At 46.5% G+C, this 19,696-nt stretch overlaps 1 protein-coding gene across 1 annotated transcript; it reads left to right on the top strand.

The window, feature by feature from the left end:
- Positions 1–659: 659 nt before the first annotated feature.
- On the top strand, positions 660–9,948 carry LOC101914543 (dual specificity protein phosphatase 13-like). Its single transcript, XM_005243532.3, has 3 exons — positions 660–865; positions 1,572–1,792; positions 9,528–9,948. The coding sequence occupies exons 1-3, from the start codon at positions 675–677 to the stop codon at positions 9,740–9,742; spliced, it is 627 nt and encodes a 208-aa protein (XP_005243589.1). The 5' UTR covers positions 660–674; the 3' UTR covers positions 9,743–9,948.
- Positions 9,949–19,696: the final 9,748 nt, after the last annotated feature.

Here is a 19,696-nt window from a genome sequence, read left to right as displayed (position 1 = left end):
AGGAAGTTCTAGTTACATGGTTAAGGAAAAGCTCAGCATAGCACATCAGTGACTTGTTTCTGCACTCAGTGAGTAGCTACATTTACACAATACCTTTTCCGTAGCATTAACTTTTTCCGTTCGAAAGCAGAACTCTCGTGCTGGCGTATCAAGGGCTGGGCTGTTTTACTGCGGTAATATAATAGCGTCTAGAATTCCAGGCAGTAGCATGAGCTTTCCCACTGCCTACGAAAAAAAATCTTCCAAAATCATGAAGTTTTAATCGACTGTTTGACATACCTAGAAAGAAAGGTTGAGTAGTCAGGTCAAAATGAGCCTGCTGAGGCCCCGAGCCTTCTAGTTTGCAAAAGCTTTCACTTCCAATTTGCTCTAATAATACAGAACTTTATTTTAGGAGTGCAGGCTTTGAAACTGTTGTCTGAACCACGACATGGGACTGTGAGAGCCGCTGGACCATCACTGTTCAGATTCCAACGGCATTCCCAAGTCCAGTCACGGCCTCTGCTGAGATAAGCATATACGTAGGCAAGAGAGAGATGGCGTCTGCCCCAAAAAGCTTACTGCTGTAAATTGTGGGCAAGCTTCGTGAGGGGGTAAGGGAAGGTGAGAGGAAGAGAGGGCGACCTTGGAAATGTCTCTGGCTGGTGGTGAACATCTGCCCTCCACCTTTCAGGATGGCCTGGGACTCGCTGTGCAGCGGGGACTTACTGCGCCCCAGGATCAGAAGCGCCTCAAGCCGGATGCCTGGCAGCCAGAGCAGGGCCAGGACGCCGTCCCTGGAGGAGCTGCGGCGCATGCTCTGGACACGCGCTCACCCCACGGGACATGTGGATGAAGTCTGGCCAAACCTTTACGTGGGAGACCTGTAAGAGAGAGGGAAAGGTTGAAGGTCTTAATGCAACTCTTAGCCCCCACCCTATTTCCCCCCAAATCTTCCACTAGTTATCTTTAAAAGTGAGCTAGGCACTAATACAGGGACCCCTCGCAGTAAGTCTAAGTGCTGAGCAAGGCTGAACTGTACATTGGATGCTGTAGCATAGAGAACAGGCATCCTAAGTATCCAAAAAAATACTCCCCCTCTTGATTTCTCCTCCCACATTAGTACAGGAGTCCCACGCTGCAAGAGCCTGGTGGGGCCATGGCATCGGTACTGCAGGCAGTCATGCCAGAGCTAGGTAAAACAGTATCAGCCTCATTCTCTCCTCACACTGCCAGATGGCATCAGTCCCCTGAACCGATGGATGCTCAGCAAAGGTGACTTGGTGAGAAAGCAAACCAGAAAACTCTTGGCTTGTGCAGAAATATCACCACCACCACCACCTTTTTATTTTTTATCAGTTGAGAAGAACTCAAACTGATGTTTGGGAGAAAAAAGCAGGGCATGTAAAAGTCAGTTTCTTAATGAGTCACTTCTGTCTTGAAGCATTTTGGTGGACACTTGGGACCCGATCAACCTGTCAGAAAACAGCCACTACAATTTCATGTGGTTTTAACAAACCCCACCACCAGCAGCATGTTGTACGCCACGTTGTAACGCAGCAGGGGAATATAACTCACTGTCCTTCTTCCAGGTATGTCGCTCGTGACAAAGCGCAGCTGCGCCACATGGGCATCTCCCATGTTGTGAATGCTGCTGCCGGGCGCTTTCACATCGACACTGGACCCAAGTTCTACAAAGACCTGCCTGTGGATTACTATGGAGTAGAAGCAGAGGACAACCCCAACTTTGATCTCAGCATTTACTTCTACCCCGTTGCTCGATACATAAGAGCAGCACTGAACTCCCCAAGAGGTAACCAGACCATCTGTGACTGCTGCATATCTTCTGCGTAGCAGCCAAGTAGGGCAAGTTATCAAATGGTTTTTGGCATAAAGCGGCTACCTGCAGATGTGGGTAAGGATGGAGGTACCCAAACCAAGTAGCATCACGCCTGCCTCCTGAACTCCCACAGGAACTGGGAGTTCCCCTGAAACAGGGAAGGATGTGCTGAACGGGCTTTTAAAGAGGTTTTCCCTACGCCTAGTGCTATTCATCAGCAAGAGACAAAATAGCAAGTCATCTTTATTACCTGTAGGGACACACTGACCTGGGAGGAGGCACATACACTTGATATTTTCTAATTAGCGAAGGGGTTTAAAATAAAAGCTGGGCTGGGGTAAAAAGACAAGGGCAAGCATCATACTTGAGTAAGAAGAATCAACCATAATGCTACAGTCTGGCCCAGTCCTACAAACACAAGATAAGGAAAAACTTGCTGGGAAGGAATTCTGTCTAAAACCTAAGCAACACCACCGGCCAGGAGATAATGTCAGGCTGTTGCTGGACGTAGTTAAACCTTGAAATAGGAAGATAACCCCCAAAATCCTTGGACTCACGAAATATGGGCCACGTACAATGCCACAGGCCTGGGGCTAGCGGGGGGATCATTACTATTGAGGACAAACCTTCAGAAAGGGAAGTCTCCACTGCGCCACACAACTGTACAGCTGCCCACTCAAAAGCAAGCGATTTATTAAGAGAACAGTTACACGCTCAGCAAACTGTTTTGCTTGCGTCACGGTGAACTCTATTATCAATGAGGGTCCTAAAACACTAACTACCTGGCTTCATCACATGCAGCTAGTAGATCTGACCCACACCATACAAGCCACAAAAAGGAGACACAGTCACTGAAAATAACAGACCTCTGTCCTAGACGCCTCAGTGCTTACTGCTGTTTGGAGGGCTTGACCCATCCCGTTAGAAATTATTTGCCTTTGCGCAACTGAGGGCTGTGTTTGGATTTCAAAACCACTTTGGGGAATTTGGATCTGCATCCATTTCTATTACAGCACATGCTATTTGCAATTGAAGTTGTTACTGGTGGTGCTCCAGAGAAAGATAACATCCAAAAATCTTTTCATGCATTTTTAAATTTAAGTTCCAAATCAATTGACAAAAGACAAAAAACAATAGATGAATTGTGGTGGCCACAAAAGCAAACAAAAGCAGTGCTTTGCAAGATGCATGCCCAAATACTGAAAGTTATGAATGCAGAACAAGTTAGGACTCAAGGCATATTTATCCCTTCTCCCATGCTTTTAGATATTGCTTTACTGAACTCCATATGGAAGCAGGGTTCTGGGAATGGAGACAAGGTGAAATTCAATCATATACACTCCAGCTGCTGCTGACATTCATCATTTTAAGGAAAGCGCAACAGTTTAGAAAAATATATAAACAAGATGTTCTGGAAGCACAACTTCCTGAGGTACAGAAATTTAGCAGCTAAATACCCATGACCCATACAGGGATGAGACAGGGAGAGGACTGTTACTCACATCATTTAGAAGAAGGGAAAAACTGGCATTTATTATAACCAGTGATGCTGAACAAAAATTTATAGAAGGTGACAAGAAGCTTGTTCATATTAAATTCAGGATGTAACGAGGTACTTCTGTTTGATTGAGAAGTCATTTAAGGCTGCTGCTTAACTATTACAAGCAAATTCAACATCTTTTTTTTTTTTAATGGAATTGAATTATCTTTTTCACCTGGGAGGATAAGTCAAAGTTAAGATTGTATGAGGCACAAACACATTTTAAACTGTGAATCAAATACTCATTAGAATTAAGTGAGAACTGTTACTCCCATCATGCTTGAAGAAAAATTCTGATGCTTTACACCAGAAGTCCAGAAAAAAGCATGGACAGATTTATTTTGGATTTCTACCTTAGCCGAACAGAGTATGTCCTTGGTGATGTAAGGAATTTATTCTTAAGGCAACTTCTTCAGACCCTGATGCCAGAGCATGAACAAAAGGAAGCAGGGGAGCGTGCACTCGCATGCTTCTAGTTGGGAGCTATTCCTGCCACAGCAGTCAGCAGCTGCATCACACCCTGCATGACTTCCTTCATCATCTTGGTTGTACAGATTAAGAAATACATGCTCTACTAGTGCAGCCATGCCATTTAAGCAATATCTTATGAACCCTGCTTTTCCTTCAGCACAGCCCCGCTGTTCCTTTGCCCACGTAACAGACCTCTTTGGGAAGGCTCAGCCAAGAGCATGCAGATGTACATCCTGCCCCTTACTCTGCAAAGAAGTGCACGGAACACTGTGTCAGGGAAGTACTGGCCTTCTCCGTCACGCTCATGCTCAACGGGCAACACTTTGAGTATCAATCTTGCCCCTTTGCATGGCCATCTGTACAATTTGCATTTTTCTGGGATGCAGCCAAACCTAAGCGTAAATCAGCAGGGTTTGGTAAAGTCCAGCAGAAGAGGGAGAGAAAGACAACTTGAGAGCACAGATGAAAGCATGCCACAAAATCTATTGCACTAACGCTGTGCAGAGAGAAAGGTTCCCAAGCAGAGAGCTTCTCCTTTCATTGACCTCCAAACAGGTTTAAAACAAGGAGGTTCAAGTCACCTGTCGACTTCCTCTCAAAGGCGTTCCCCTTTTCCCACTCACTGGAGCAAATTAGAAGCTAGGCTCCCTCTCCTGCTGCTGCCTTGGTGGCGGCAGTGATGAAAGCGGCTTAACTTAGGAGAGAAGGGTCCTCTCTCTAGACTCTGCTGCAGGTGCATCACATCCATCAGTTTTTGGCCTCCCACTCTCCGGCAGATGACAACCCTTACCTATTCCAGGAGGTGTGGGAAGAAGGGACGCGCCACCATTTACAGCTCTCTGTAGGCTTCTTGCTATTTTCAGCTGTGACAAAATAGACACTTGATTAATCAAGAAACGGACAACTGATTCTGCACCTGGCTACGTGATTGTGGCTAAAACTTAAGAGGAGATGAGAAAACCACAGTGGAGTGGCAAAGCCCCTGGGGCCCACTAGCCCAGCTGAGCTCTCCTCCTGGTGAGCGGCATAATTCTGCTGGATTCAATGGAGCAAGGGGAGCTGGGGCGTTCACTCTGGATGACGGATCTGGAGCCTGATCTTAAGCCAAATTGAATCCATCCTGCAAGAAATCAAGGGCTAGTTCAGGACATTTAGCTCAGTTAATGACGAGTAGCAAAAGGACAATAAGATATTATGTATTTTAATGACTGATTTGTTCAACAACATCAAATTTCCCAACTTGAATTTGGCTAACAAAGTTGAATGTACAAACTTTATCCCTAGTGCAAACCCTTTGATGTCAGTAGAGTTACAGCAGGCATGAGCTGGTTATAATATCCATAATCCGTTGTTAAAAACCAAGTGTTATTGTTCTGCACAAATCCCAGCCAGATGACAGTTATTGTCTGCCTCTGCAAAAAGTAGCTTGAGATGTGCGGTGCAACATTTCAAATAAGGATTGCAAGATTTAATAATGCCAGAAGCTAAGTGCCCCCACTTCTCCTCAGTTAATCCCATTATTCCCAAGGGATCTTGTTACACGCTCAGAGAGAAGGCTGCAACACGGCCCTCTAATGTGGGATCAGTCCAACTTCTCTTTGCACTGGATGTAAAAACAAATGGGGGCAGGGAAGGCAGCGTTGCAGTATGTTGGCTTGTGGCACGGATTCTGTGGCACAGAAGAGCTGGTGATAAGCTCCTTGCCCACCCCATGACAGGGTACGCACCACAACAGCCTCCGTGGCCGTGCTTTCCCAGGCTGTGGTCCAGCAGCCACCCAGGAATCCCAGCTCCGTGCTGGGACGGCGCAGAGGCTCCGTCCTCCAGTCAGAGGCTGATGCAGTGCGCTGTTATCAAACCCACGGCAGCCAGCCCACGCGGTGCGGGTGCTTCGCGTGCTAGGCGAGTGCAGTGTATCGTGGTGGGCTCAGTGTCACTTAACCCATTTACTGCTAAAAGACAGGGGTCTGCGCCTGCGAACAGACCCAAACAGCAACACAGCTTTTGTCTCCTGACTCAAGTTTAACGTTCAATTTGCCTGCTACAAATAATCACATAGTAAATTTAAATCTGCTTTCATTAGAGCAATTTTACGTTAATTAAGTCATTTCACATGACTGATTTATCTACAACAAACAGTCATTTCATTGTCAGCATACCAGCATTTATCATAACCATAACCTCTGTGCATGGTGAAACAAAGGCTAACAATGCAGAACAGATAATGCACGCATAAGAGAGATAATATACCTGCATCCTCATGGGAACAAGTGTATCGGAGCGCCATGCAGATTAGGTCCAAGGTCAATAGTTGGTACTTGTCCATTTTTTTGCTGAGACACCTTCTCAAGCTAGTTGCTGATCTAGGAGGACTCTTCTGAAGTGCAGAAAAGCAGGGTGGAAAATTCACTGTGCTCCTGCTCTTGGTCACAATTCTATATAAAATGATAGAGAGCCAGCCTGAGCAAGCGGGAGTGTGGAATTTGTTCTGCTTTCTGTGCCCCCAACAAAACCATGTCAGGTGGCAATATCTAACGGCAGCGTCCATACCTGTGCTCACCTCGGTCTGCACTTCCGGACTGCAGGTGGGGCTGAGCATTTTCCAAGGTGATAGGCTCTACCTGGGTGGAAGAAAAACAGAACCAAGAACACTTTTACAAAAACTAGGTTCAGAGCAGCAAATCTCCTGCCCCCTATCCAACTTCTGGCCAACTTTGGATTGAATTTAAAAATATTTAGTGGTTCAAAATCAAATCTACCATCAATGGCATCTTTTTTTTTTTTTTTTTAATTATTTTATTTTTCCCCGTCCTGGTGCAGTTGAAACCATAAATATATATTTTTTTTCTTTTAGTCGTACACTGCTGGTAGCTTAGAAGTCTTCACGAAAAGAAAGAATTTTTTTTTAAAAAAGTGGTTAAGTTCCAAGAGAATTTTCCAGCATATGCTGTTCTTTGGCTGCTGTTACATAGGGTGTGCATTGGGTGAGTGAGTCTGGATGTCCCCAGTCCCTGCCACTGTTTCATTAGGCCTACTGCAAACTGCTGAAGCATGGGTTTTTCCAAAGACCTTTTGGACTTAGCCCTATTCACGGTATTTCTCAAAGAGAAATTGTGCTGCTGACTCCCTTACGTTCCCTCTGCAAGTCTCAGACCTGGGTTATTTGGGTCTGAAGTGCCTCCTCTGGGGAGGATAATACAGCATACGTGTCCCACAAGGCTGGCGTGAAGGCTATGGATAGTGCAGCACATGGGAAAAATAAAGTCTAGTGAAAATTAAATTAGCATTATCATTTAAGCAAGGGTGCGAAGCGTTTCTCCATATTCCGATAAAAAGTAGGACTTCACTTCCAAGAATCCCCATGGAGTTAATGGAATTGACAGATAGATGCAACTGAGCTTGAATAACAGCATCGGTAGCTCAGTAAATTCTGTATCTGAAGGGGAAAACACAGCAGAAATCACGTGGTCCTCTAATGCTGCAAAACTGACATTACGTTGGAAAAGCCTTTTCCTTCCCCCAAAGGTTTCGATGCCCGGTCCAAGTCTGCTGTCACCAGAGCTGTTTTCACCACTTCCCTGGAGACTATATTTGTCCCTTTATTTCTACTGAAGACAGGTCTATCTTTAGGGCTGAGCTCAGATTTCTCATGCCAGGATAACGCAAGGTGGCTGTGTCACATCGACTGTGGAATCCAACACTTCTCCCCACCAGTCGGCCAGAGCAGGTTCTTACAACACATGCTCGCACTACCCGAGCACGTGGCTATGCCATCATCGTTAGTCAGAAGTGGAACGGCTGCTGAATAAATATTCTGTCACAAACAAAATGGGATTTAAGAGTAAAAGCTGTGCACAAAGTACCCGGAATTAACACCCAGGGAGATGGGGGCAATCAGACCGAGGGGTTTGGCTGGATCTAGGCTCGTCATCCAGCAAGGGTATTTTTGTCTCCTTCCCTGGTAATAGAGAAATTAAGATGCTGCAAGCACAAACAAAACAAGGAGCTAGCCCTGAGAAGCTGTCCATTCTTTCTACCCCTCCTTACATTTTTACAGCATCTGAGATAGTTTATTCCATCTCCAAAGGGAAAAAAAGCAGCAACAAGGGACTGCTTTTACTAATTTTCCTCTTTTTCTGAATAGAAATTTGTACAGCTATACAATTAGTAAGCAACAGGCGACAAATGTGAAAGTCTAAAAAAATTAAATTAAAAAAAATATGAAGGAAATATTTTGTTTTAAACTTGTGAATACATTTCCAGTGAAGACGACATTTTTTTCAGCTGCCTTAATGGGAGACAGAGCTGCCCATCAGGCGATCAGAAGTTCAAATCTGATTCTGATCACTGGTCACTTTAATAACGCCCAATTGCTGAGCCATGGTTTCTAGAAAAGACTAGATCTGGGTGCAACAAAGGACAAGAGAGTTTGAAAATTTTCAGGCATGGCTATAGTCGTATAGAACAACAGCAGATTTTTTCCAATTAAAAAATTCTCATCGAATCATACCATTTAACTACCTGTTGAAGCACTTCATGGTATTGACAAGGTGCAGGTTTTCAGGTTCCCGATGAGCTCTTTGTTCACATCCAGAGGGAAAGAACTACAAACCTAATTTTTTCCATCCAAAAGCAATCCTTTTGACAAGATTTCCTTTAATGTCACAGAAGACTGTTTAAGGGAAATGTTTTTCTCCTTCCAGCATGGGTCAGAGACACACCCTAGAAACCCAGGAAGCACTCATGATACAGAATTGTGTTTCTCAGGCTGCTTCCATTAGGGATCACAGCAGCAAAACCAAAAGCAGAGCAGAGGAGAGGAGGGAGCTATACTCCTGGATCCCTGGCAGGTCCTCCCAGAGGCTTACTTACAGCGTGGAAGGACTCATGATATTACTCTTTTTAATTTAAGAATCCTTTAATGAAGATGCACACCTCTCATTGAAACCTCTGGGGAACTAAAACCATTTCATAAATTGTTTTTTCTAGTGGTCACCTAGTACAGATGGGAAGACAAAGGCATTAGGGAAGGACACTGACTATAGATGTACAGGGTAGGCTACAGAAATAAAAAAGACCTAAGGAAGCTGGTGCAAATGGCAAATGCAAAGAGGAGCTGCTCTTAATGGTAACAGCATTTTCTCATACACTTCCAACAAGGTCTGGGCAGCAGTTAGCACCCTCAGAATGCATTACTGCCCTAAGCAACGAGGAAAAAAGAGCTTGTGGAAAACCAGGAGTGTTCCTGTAATAGCAGCAAGCACTCCTGAGCATTGTACATTTGAAATCCCCGTTTTCCAGGCCCTCGGGTAGTAACCGACCTGTCAAGGCTGCTTCCCAGAGCGTGGCCTTCAAGTATGACGACTTGAAGCTTTGCCAGCAAGTACATCGTTCCCAAAGCCACACATGAGCAAGCAGGGACACCGGGGATGGCAGGCCGGGCGGGAGGGCTAAGTTAGGCTTACAGTTAAGCCTAAACAAGCAATCATGGACCTTGGAAAACAATTACGAATTTTCTGTTCCTCAGCCATTAAAAACCCCACGGTTCCCCAAACAGCACTACACCAGGTCTGCTCCACAGGGCTGAGCACACCTGCTTGCTGAGCTCCAGCATCGGCACCCTTCCATCTCTGCTCCAGCACGATCAACCCCACCATTTGGCCTCCTGGCATAATTGCTTGTCTCTCCTTTTTCCAGGCAAAGTACTAGTTCACTGTGCAATGGGAATCAGTCGATCTGCAACTCTTGTCCTCGCTTTCTTAATGATCTGTGAAGATATGTCCCTCGCTGACGCGATTCAGACTGTGCGCTCACGCAGGGGCATCTGCCCCAACTCTGGCTTCCTCAAGCAGCTTCGGGAGCTGGACCTTCAGCTAGGAAGGGGGAAAGGCAGAGGAGCAGAGGCTTGCTAGTGCCAAGGGGGCATCTCTCCCGGCACCGGACCGAGGGATGCTGCCCTCACTGAAGGCAGCGCAAGGATGCCGTCAGGACTGCTTTCTAGCTGCACCGAGAAGTTCCTTGGGAAATGGCTGAGCATGAGCAAGCTGGTAGGAGTTCAGTGTGTGTTTTTTGGATAAGCCCGCTAATTGGAAAGAAAATGAAATAAAGAAGGATTCAAACTGCCAGTTTTGCCCACCTGGGCCTGTTTATTTAACTACCTGTTGGGCAGGGCACAGGGAGCACTTGGGTTTTCACGCAGAATTAAAAGGCAGCACAGTCAACTCGAAAAAAGACTTTTTACTTGCTTATAATTTCATTTATATGGCAAGAGGGAAAAAGGCTAAACTAGTAAAAAGCAAAAGAAACCATGAGGTTTTTAAGCAGATCTTTACATTTCACATCCAGCTGGCTTAGGGTGAGACTCCAGGTTTTGCAAGCTGACATGTTCCTTTGGTCTGACATGGTGACACCAGTCAGGATCCAGCTCAGACCTTGGGCTCCCGCTGGTACGAGCTGTGGAGGCTCTCGCTGGGACCTTCACACGTCCTTTTAGTTTTGAATCCATGGCAAATACTCAGAACTTCAAAAGACCATGAAACCCTCAGGAGCCAATACTGGAGGTCACAGCTGGGTGCCGCACCCTGGGGCGCAGCCACGGGCAGCCTCACGGCTGGCCAGAGGGAAGGCAGCCATCCCCTTGCACGCATAAAGCGAGGGGCACACTCGGGGCACCCTGCCCACTGGTGCACTGCAGGGCGGCAGCAGCGCCAGGCAGAAACGTCCTCCTCTTGGCTTGCAACCCGATGCTCCAAATCGCATTCCCCACATTTCCCTGTTTTAACGGAAAGCCAGAACCTGGTGTCATCGTGTCAGAGCAAAAATGAGCAATGCCTCCAACAAATCCAAAGCAGCAGCTCTGCATTTCGATTACTCTTTTACGCCCAATTGGCCACATTTAATCTTGTGAAGAACTCGAAGCAGATATTTGCTTCGGTGCAATTACAGCCACATACAGAACATTGGCAAATGCAAACAATATAGAATTTCCACTTGACGGCAGATTAATTTGGTGTGATGTTCTCCCTTGAGAGGTCTTAAAGGCTTGCAGTTCTGAAAGTACCCTGCAGTTTGTATTTATAGCACTATGGATGTTGAATAGAAAGAGAGAAGCATACACCCATTCTGAACTGAATTTTCTTTTGCCTCCATACATTAAAAAAAATTAACTGAGCATAGCACACTTCCACTGCATTTCTCATAACGCAATATGGAAACGTGATTTCCCTGCAGAGCCTACAGAAAAATTCAGGTGGTGCTTCCACTTTTATAAACATAGTAAGTTAAGCACAAGCGATGCTGCAGACTAATTTCCTCCCAGGGAACAGAGGGATGGGTCTTCCCTCCAGAAATGGTCCCATCCTTTGAGACTGGAGTAAACGGCCAGAAGGGAGGTCATGGCTAATGATGGAAAAATCACCAAAGTTATAGCTTTCGCAGGCCTCTTACTGGCTGCCGCCGCAAGGAGATTAGATTTCAGTGAGCGCGGTGGCTGAACCACTCCTGGCACTCGGGTCTCCTCCACCTTGGTCTGTCTGGGGATCGTTTTTTATTGCAGACCACGCCGAAACTGTTTTGTGAGTGGTCTTTTCAGTTGCCTTACGAACCACTCCCAGTCTCTGTACCTCAGCCCATGCCAAGCCAAATGGCACTGTGTTAAAGCACAAGGGGCGTATGAAGCAATGGTCCAAAATCCCCACGCACTGAGCCCATCAGGACAGGTCATAATTCCCAGCAATCTGCGCGTCTGGAAACATCTGTGGTTGCAGGGTAGAGTTTAAAGCTAACAACTTCTCAGAGTGACTGAGCCTAAATTTACCCCAGCTGAGGCCTGTTGGCCACTGCAGGGCTGCTTCAGCCGGCCAGGGAGAGCCACAGGTTCCCTGCCAGGCATGACTTGCAGCTGGGAGCAGTAAATCTGGCTGGAGCTGCCACCCGCCGGGAGTCAGGGCACTGGCAGAGCAGGGCTGCTGCTGGACGGCACCCTTACAGGTGTGTAGTGGAAGCTGGAAAAAAATCCAGCCAAACAAAGAAGAACAACAGATCAAAAACACTGACCCAAAGATAATAAAGTAGCTACCCAACCCCAGAGGGAAAAAAAAATAAAAAATCCCTTTCTAGAGCAGCCTGAGCTGGTTCCAGCGCTTTGCATCGCTGTGAGGTTCAGCCAAGGGGAGGCAGGTCCCCCCATCTCCTCGCCATTTCTCCACCCTACCCTGAGCCCACCATGACCTTCCCTCTACGCAAGGGCTGCAGCATCGCGGAGGTGGCCAGGCAGAGGCGCAGGCTCCATAGCTGATGAGAGTCCTAATCTCCGACCCACACGCGATGCACTGAGGTGGCTTATGGCCCCTGGGCTTAAAACTACAGTTGGAATTGAAGGCAAAGAAAATGAAACAATATTGGGGGTGGTTCCAGATACACCTCGTGCTACATTTTCAAGATCCAGAGTCGCTGGCTGCGCAAGCCACCAGCTTGGCCCCAGAAGAAATAGCTTCTCACCACAGCCACCCTCGCTATCACAAAGGCATTTGGTCCCAGCGCGCAGCTGGCGATTTGGCTGCTGCCAGACTGGGGCTCCGCAGCCCCATGCACTGCCCTGCAGGTCAGCGCCTCCGCAGCCCCAGTCGCACTCCTGTCTGCCCAGCGCCCCCGCCACGTCTCACCTGCCAAAAGCCGCATCAGTTGAACTGCAGGCACGGCGGGAGCGATTGGAATGGCAGATTCAGACATATTAATGGACAGAGCAGCGTTACTGCTACCATCTTTTCTGTGCCTACTTCATTACCCTGAGCAGAGCAAACACTGAGGTTTATTTATCCATCCCACGCGCTTATGAAGGAGCACCCGCCAGCATGGTGGAGCTGGTGTAGTGCCCACCCAGTACGCTCGCGAGGGAGGGTGGGTGCCTTAGCCCCTTCTCGCAGACAGGTGCCGGCAGCCTGCCTGAGCTGCAGCAGGATGCTTGGGGAACAGCACGACAGGACTGCTCTCCAGCCTCCAGAACTGGCATGAAAGCACGAGAATAGTTTTCTCACATAAGATATCTTGCCTTCACCAGCTTTTCCTCCCAGACTTTCAGCAATGATAAATACAGAGAATATTGCTGCAGGCATGTCTGTGCTGTGTTATTTATCCTTTGGATTTGCACTTAGGGTTTTATTTGTAGAAGGAAAGTGCGACCATAAATCTGCTCTGCAAGGAGCCAAGGGAAAAGAGGACAGAAATTTTCAGCAAGTTGCATAGGAAGAGATGATGTCAAGGACAGGTTTCCCATGGAAAGAAATGATAGCCAAGATAGTACCCAGGTACACACCACCTGTAGCGGCAACAGCTAGAGCGTCAGCCTTTTTCTTGCAGGTGCATTAATTCCTCCTTGCACAGGTAGCTTTGGGGTTGCCACAGCAATGATGGCCCTCCTTCAGGATCTTCTTAATTCATAGCTTTTGCCATTTTTCTCTTACAGAAATTAAAAATAATAATACTAAAAAACACCACAAAGCTGAAAAACCAAGCGTGACCAACTCCAACTTGTCAGGGTGGAGCACCAAGCCACCAGACATGCCTAGGTTGACCACCCTCCAAGAGCACACCTTGCTCTTGTGTCGTGGCCTTCAGCATACACATGGCCGCTCTTTGGGTACAGTGCCTTAAGTAAGCATGGCACCTGAAGGCCAGGATGGAGGCAAGCAGCCTCACAGGCAGATCCCCTGGTTCTGCACTACATGGGCCTGCTCCACTTTAGCCAGTGGCCCCCACTTCTGCTTTAACTTCGCACTGCCCACCAAGACCCGCTGACTTTCTCCTGCATCTCCCTGATGTCTAGATCAGATCTGCCCAGCTTCTGCCAGCCCCTCCAGAACTGCAAAGCCCCGTCAAAAGTCCACTTGCCAGACATTATCCTCCTCTCATTATTTTTTGACCCCAGGACAAGGCTGAGCTATGTGTTACTGTGGAGGAGAAGGGCTTCAAAACAGCTTGTGCTTTGCAAATTTACTCCGTAGTCGAAGGTTCAGAGTCTATGCAGCTCCTGGAGCCAAGTCAAACAGGAATCTAGGGCCTGTGAGGCTTTCAACAGTTAAGGTTTCTTTAGGCTAGTTATTTTGCTTAGAAACTAGACCCCTGATCTGTTGCAGGAGGCTGCAGTTTAATAAAGTCACACAATTCGCTCTTTGCAAGGTACTATTTGCAGTACAAGTATCATTGAGTTACCCCGCTCCCCCTCACCGCTGGCTCCTGCAACCTCCGCTGTTTACATACAGAAAGCACTCCCAAAAATACCCAGCGATGTTAGCTGAGGATCTGGCTCTGTCTCTCCTCCTCCTCCTGCCTCTGCCTCCACAACATCCTTCCATCATCTTCATGCTCAACAACCCTGGCTGTTCAAGCAACCTTATGCCTGTACCACCCTCTAAAAATTCATCCTTCTCCTTCCTGCTGTGCCGATAGCCATTCTCCACCCTGTCACGGAGCAACTTCCCCGACGTTGCCGTGCTGTGTCCCATCTAGTGTTTTCTCACTTGGTCACTAAATTACAGTGAAGCCCACATCATCTTCATTGAGTCCTTGAGTACACCGACACGACTCTGCCCACTTTTGAGACAGTCAGAAGGTGCCAAGTCAGGGCAAAAATAGTACCAGAAAAAGAAGAACATTTTTTACTTTACTTCATAAAGGGGCATTTGAAAACTGCAACACAAGACGCAGTACTCTCCAGAGACTAACTTTTGAAACCACCCTCAGAGAAGTTACCCTGAAGACAAAGCATCTCCTAATGGAAATACTATTGCAAATAAGAATATTTTTGCAGTAGTACAGATAGAAAACCTGCAAGCAAAAATTCAGCCAACTGACAAAAACATCCAGGTAAAATTCAAAAGCAGGTCTGGGATTCAGCTTAAACTTCTGATTCCCATGATGTGGAGAGAGCCTCCCATCACGCAAAATGCTACTCGTCAAAGGGTATGGTCTTCCAGTTGCTCCAACCTGATCCTGCTAGTTGCCAATCACCCATGACCACAAAGATCTTTCAGCGCACTCAGCACAGACCAAGACCCATAGCAGCATAAAGGACCTTTGATCCTTCAGTCCATCCACATATCACCAATGGACTTGAACGCTTCCCTTCTCTAGGTGTTCAGCAGCAGACCCTAAACATGAAAGCTCAACGACTCTGCTGCTGGAGTAGACAACATCTACCCTTGTGGTTACTCCCAGTGCAAAACTCTTCTGAAAGCCAGCTGCTGCTCTACAAATCCCTTTCTATGAAAAGAAAGCATTTAATTCAACTAATTCCTCCTAATTCAATAATAATTCATCAATTAATCTAATATTAAATATCAACAACTTAAACAGTCTCAAAAATTTACAACCAGAATGAATCATCAAAGCCCTTGAGAATGCTTTTGGAGGACCAACAGCTCTTAGAGGAAAACTCCCCAAACCCGAGAAGCACAGAACTGTAATAAGGGAGACACTGGCAATTTTTGCACCAAAACCAATTAGGCTGCTTGCAATAAATAAATAAATACGTACATACATACATCCATCAGTTCTTTACAAAAACCCCACCCATCATTGGAAAGCCATCAGCCGGCAAAGAGCGAGCAAGGAATTATTTGCTCAGCTCTGGTGACAATCGGCTGTTACCAGAGTTATTCTGACACATTGTTTTGGAGAACATCTGTTTCCACTCTGACTCCTTTAACTTTCAGATGTGAAAAACAAAAGCTCATTTTCATGCCATGTCTCCCATCTTCAGTTGGCAACAGTTGCGTGATTATGAAGTTATTGTTATGCTGGATGATCTGTTTGTCAGTTTATATTTTCCTATCATATCTATTTTTAGCTGCTCATTAGTATTACTTGGAGCCTCTCCTATAAATCTTAAACATTTATAGCACATCTCGACAATTCATCAAATGGAGCCAACCTCCAAGGAAAGGAAACCCAAACCACTTCCCCCTGCTCAGCTGAATGAGATTCAGATTCTTGTCTTTTAAACTTCAAACTCAACATTTTCCCATCTGCTCTTTATACACAACAGCCCTTGCGCTCCGCACCAATATTTTATTCTCCATTCATAACTTTTTACTTCCCTCCAGAGGTTTCCTGATGCTTTTAGTCTGCTGGACTCATAGAAGACTTGGATTTTGGAGGGTTCCCCCCGCCCCCCTCCATTCAAGGGGAAACATAATCATTCAGCAATGAATGGCCACTTTTCATTACTCATTCACAAGAGAGACACAGCAGGATCCCAGGGCTGGACTCAAAGACACTTTTCTTTGCCATTCTCACAAGAGGAAAACAGCATTTTATCAGAGGCTATTCAAACTAAGGGTATTTGGAAAATTAAAATTACTTTTTACTCCCTGTTCTATTCATTGATTCGCATTTCTAACCCTCTGCGCGTGCACATAGAACGACCAACCAGCCACACAATTCCTGTAGCTATGATCACACCTGGAGATACCGCCACGTGTGATTGAACCAGGTCGCTCAGGCACGGGGCATTTCTAAAGGGTTCAGTCTCTACCACGGCCAACGACAAGATGATGTCAAGACATAACAGGCAGAAGATGTTGCCTGGACAAGGGTGTTGCAGAAGAAAAATCTCCACTAGGGAAGAAACGCTGCCCACCCCCCCACCCCCCGCCGCCAGGCAGTGGTTGGCTGCTGGGAGAGGCTGTGCAGCAGGTCCTGGCTGGTGGGACCAAGCACCGCCAGCCAGCCCGGGGAGATGGCCCTTCTCCGCTGCCTCCTCCTCCTCCTCCTCAGCTGCCCAGGGGAAAGCCCAGCCTTGCACGCTCTGCGCATCTGAAAACTAAGCAACACATTTCTCAGACGCGACTGTTAATTGCCTGCATGTAATTAGCTGATACCCGACTGGAACACACAACTGATTAAAAATCAGACTGACCGTCTTTTTCCATTTCCTACATATTTAAATTAATCAAAGGTGACATCATACAACAAGAAATGAAAACTGTACCAGGGAAAACAGTCCTGGCATGCATATTAGTCTTACAGGGTGGCTTTAATTTAAACAGCCCATCTGATCAAGCAGAATAGCTGTATGATGCTCTGTAGGGAGGTAGGGAGTGCTTGGGAGAAGGCAATAACAGAGAGGAATATTTACATTTTTACAACCAAAGTCACTTTCCATCAATTCATGCAATACTTCAATTCATCTGATGCCTTTTCCTACTGTACACTTTCACGGAAGAAAAAAAACACCAAACCCAACACTAGACTCACTTGTGCCTCCATGTGGTTACATCCTGATTTTATGATCACTGTAACCTCCAGCAAGTCCTACAGTTTCTAACCCATTCTGCTTGGCATCAGACATATGTCAACTTACCTGGGTTTCTGCTGTCCCGGATCCTTCTAGTCAGATGTCAAATATCAGTGCCCCAGCAGTCCGGCTGACCAGTCATCCTAAAGCATTCCAACAGACAAATACCAACACATCTTTTTCAAGCTAGTCATGCTACCAACAGCCATCCCAAAGCTCAGAATTGCCTGCCTGCCAATAACGGTGCTGGCTTGCTAAAAAATAAAAAAAAACACGTTTAGGGCAACTAGGAAAAAAAATAATCCTGGGAAGCTAAAAAATCTTTATATTCTAGTAGTTAGCCCATGCAATGTACTCCAAGAGCGCTGCTGTGACTGTACTGGCAGAATATCCATGGAGTATCAGCTCACAATGTGGAACAGACATTTTGGGGAAAAAAAAGCAAATTGTGCGGGCACAATGACTCAGAGATGAGAGATGACAGCAGCAAACCCAAGCGAGTCCAAGAAAGCGCCATGATATCAGGATCCCCTCCCCACCCCAACCACTTTTCCCATGAAAAGAAGTATGCCAAATCCCTTCCAATTCTTTCATATTAAAACATAAAATTAAAGTGAAGATTGACACAGACTACAAGGTTCAAATCTTATCCAGATTTCCCTTCGCACTAGACACTTAAGAGATCTGGGATCTTAAAGTTTATTATGGTAATCGCAACCTTGGATCCAGAATCACAGTTAGTCTCAGACACGCATACAAATGACCCCTGTATCTACCTTAGCAAGAACTGTATTTCTGCCAGCTCCAGATGTTCAGGACTCCCGTATCACACAGCCCCTTCCCCATTGTGAGAGTATCTTTACAAAGCGTGGGATTTTATTATTATTATTTGTCTTAGGGTTCATTGTTTTCATGATTTTCTTGACAAGGGCAATAAACTTACATTCCTTCTCCTCTCCCCTGCCAGGAAAAGCTGAGATTCTCTGGTAGATTTAGGAGTGTGTACCATGTTATGAGACACGGAAAAAGCTAGGAGAGCTAGAGTGCTGCCACCTGGTACGCCACAGCCATGTCCTAGGGCTAAAGCAGCTGGGAACACATGCTGTTCCATTTGCTCGGCTATGCCTTAAAACGAGCAGTGCCAGGGAAGGATGTATACAGAGAGATATATTACGGCATCATCGACATCCATGACATTGGGACATTTAACAAATCACTTCGCAGCAGCTCCAAGCCCTGCTCTGTCAGCTTTGGGAAGGAACGGCCCTTTGTGAACTGTCAGTCACACTAAGATCCCTACTTAAACCAGGACGATTCCCATCAGAAAGTGGAAATTTGACCAGGCCCTGTGTTATCGCATACAAACTGATGGGAACAAATCTGTGTCTCAGTTTGAAGGGGATTGTTTCCTAGCAGAGCCATAACCAATCAATTTATTTATTTCATATTTTTTTAAACACTTGGAAAGACCATATAATAATACGATTTATACAAGGTTTCAGTCTTTCAAAGGAAGATTTAGCTACACTAGCCCACAAGAGGCACGAATTGCCTGATGCTGAAGCTATCCTTTGAGCAGTCTTGTATACACACGCTCAGATGAGAGTCTGGCTGTAAAAGCAGAAAGTTGCACGTCACTGAAAAGCAAAGGTTAAAAGATGAACCACAATGGAGCCCACCTACAAAGATGAGAACATCATTGCTTGGTTTAATAACTAATGTTACAAATACTCCACAGCACCAGGAAACAGAACGCACTTGCAACCCGCGCTTTGCCCTAGCGGGACACAAGAGCCAGGTCCCACAGCGCAGGCGGCAGCACGAGCTGGCAGCGGCTGGAGCCACCAGCAGCCTGGTGTGTCCCAAATCACCATCCCTCTGCGCTGGCCTTCACACCTTCCTCAGATGCTACTGCTCACCCCCACGGAGGCAGAGGGATGCTTTGGCCCCGAGCACAACTGCTGCATGACTGCGGGGGGGCTAAAAAGGGCGAGGAGGGGGCAGGACATAGCGGGACCACGGGGGGACCGGCACCCCGAGTCACTCCTGCGAGCCGCAGCTCATCTGGTTCACAGGCTCAACCCCCCCACAGCACGTGGTGATGCTTCACCCATGTCATTTTTTACAAACACTAAATATGGGCTGGAGGTTTTCACTGTCCTGTCATGGCTGCCCGGAGGATTTAGAGTTCAGGCTGAAGACTTTCAGTAATTTCTGCCACTGCAGCATAGCAGGGCTCTGGAGACACCGACGGTATTTATAGCAGCCTGAAAATTGTACCTCTTCTCACCAACAGAACCAGTTCCCCGAGCTGAATGCTACAGCTAATTGAGAGAAGACTGTCATATACCATCAGCTAAATTTACTGCTGATGCTCAAGATCAGGTTGTGCTGACTGCATTGTGACAGCAGCGTCTAAAGGGAGGTCATCGTCACTTCTACATTCTCCCTCTAGGAGCAAGAGTCTCTCCCGCATCTGCACTGCTAGGTTTCTATTTATAGGCTTGAACCCTGTGATGTAATCTTCCTTTTTGTTTCCAAGGAAACAATATTTGATGGATTCTACTTTCAA

Source organism: Falco peregrinus, chromosome 1 (assembly GCF_023634155.1).
Source record: "Falco peregrinus isolate bFalPer1 chromosome 1, bFalPer1.pri, whole genome shotgun sequence".
Taxonomy (NCBI): domain Eukaryota; kingdom Metazoa; phylum Chordata; class Aves; order Falconiformes; family Falconidae; genus Falco; species Falco peregrinus.
Note: the sequence above shows the minus strand (reverse complement) of the source record. Positions and strands in the feature narration are given on the sequence as shown.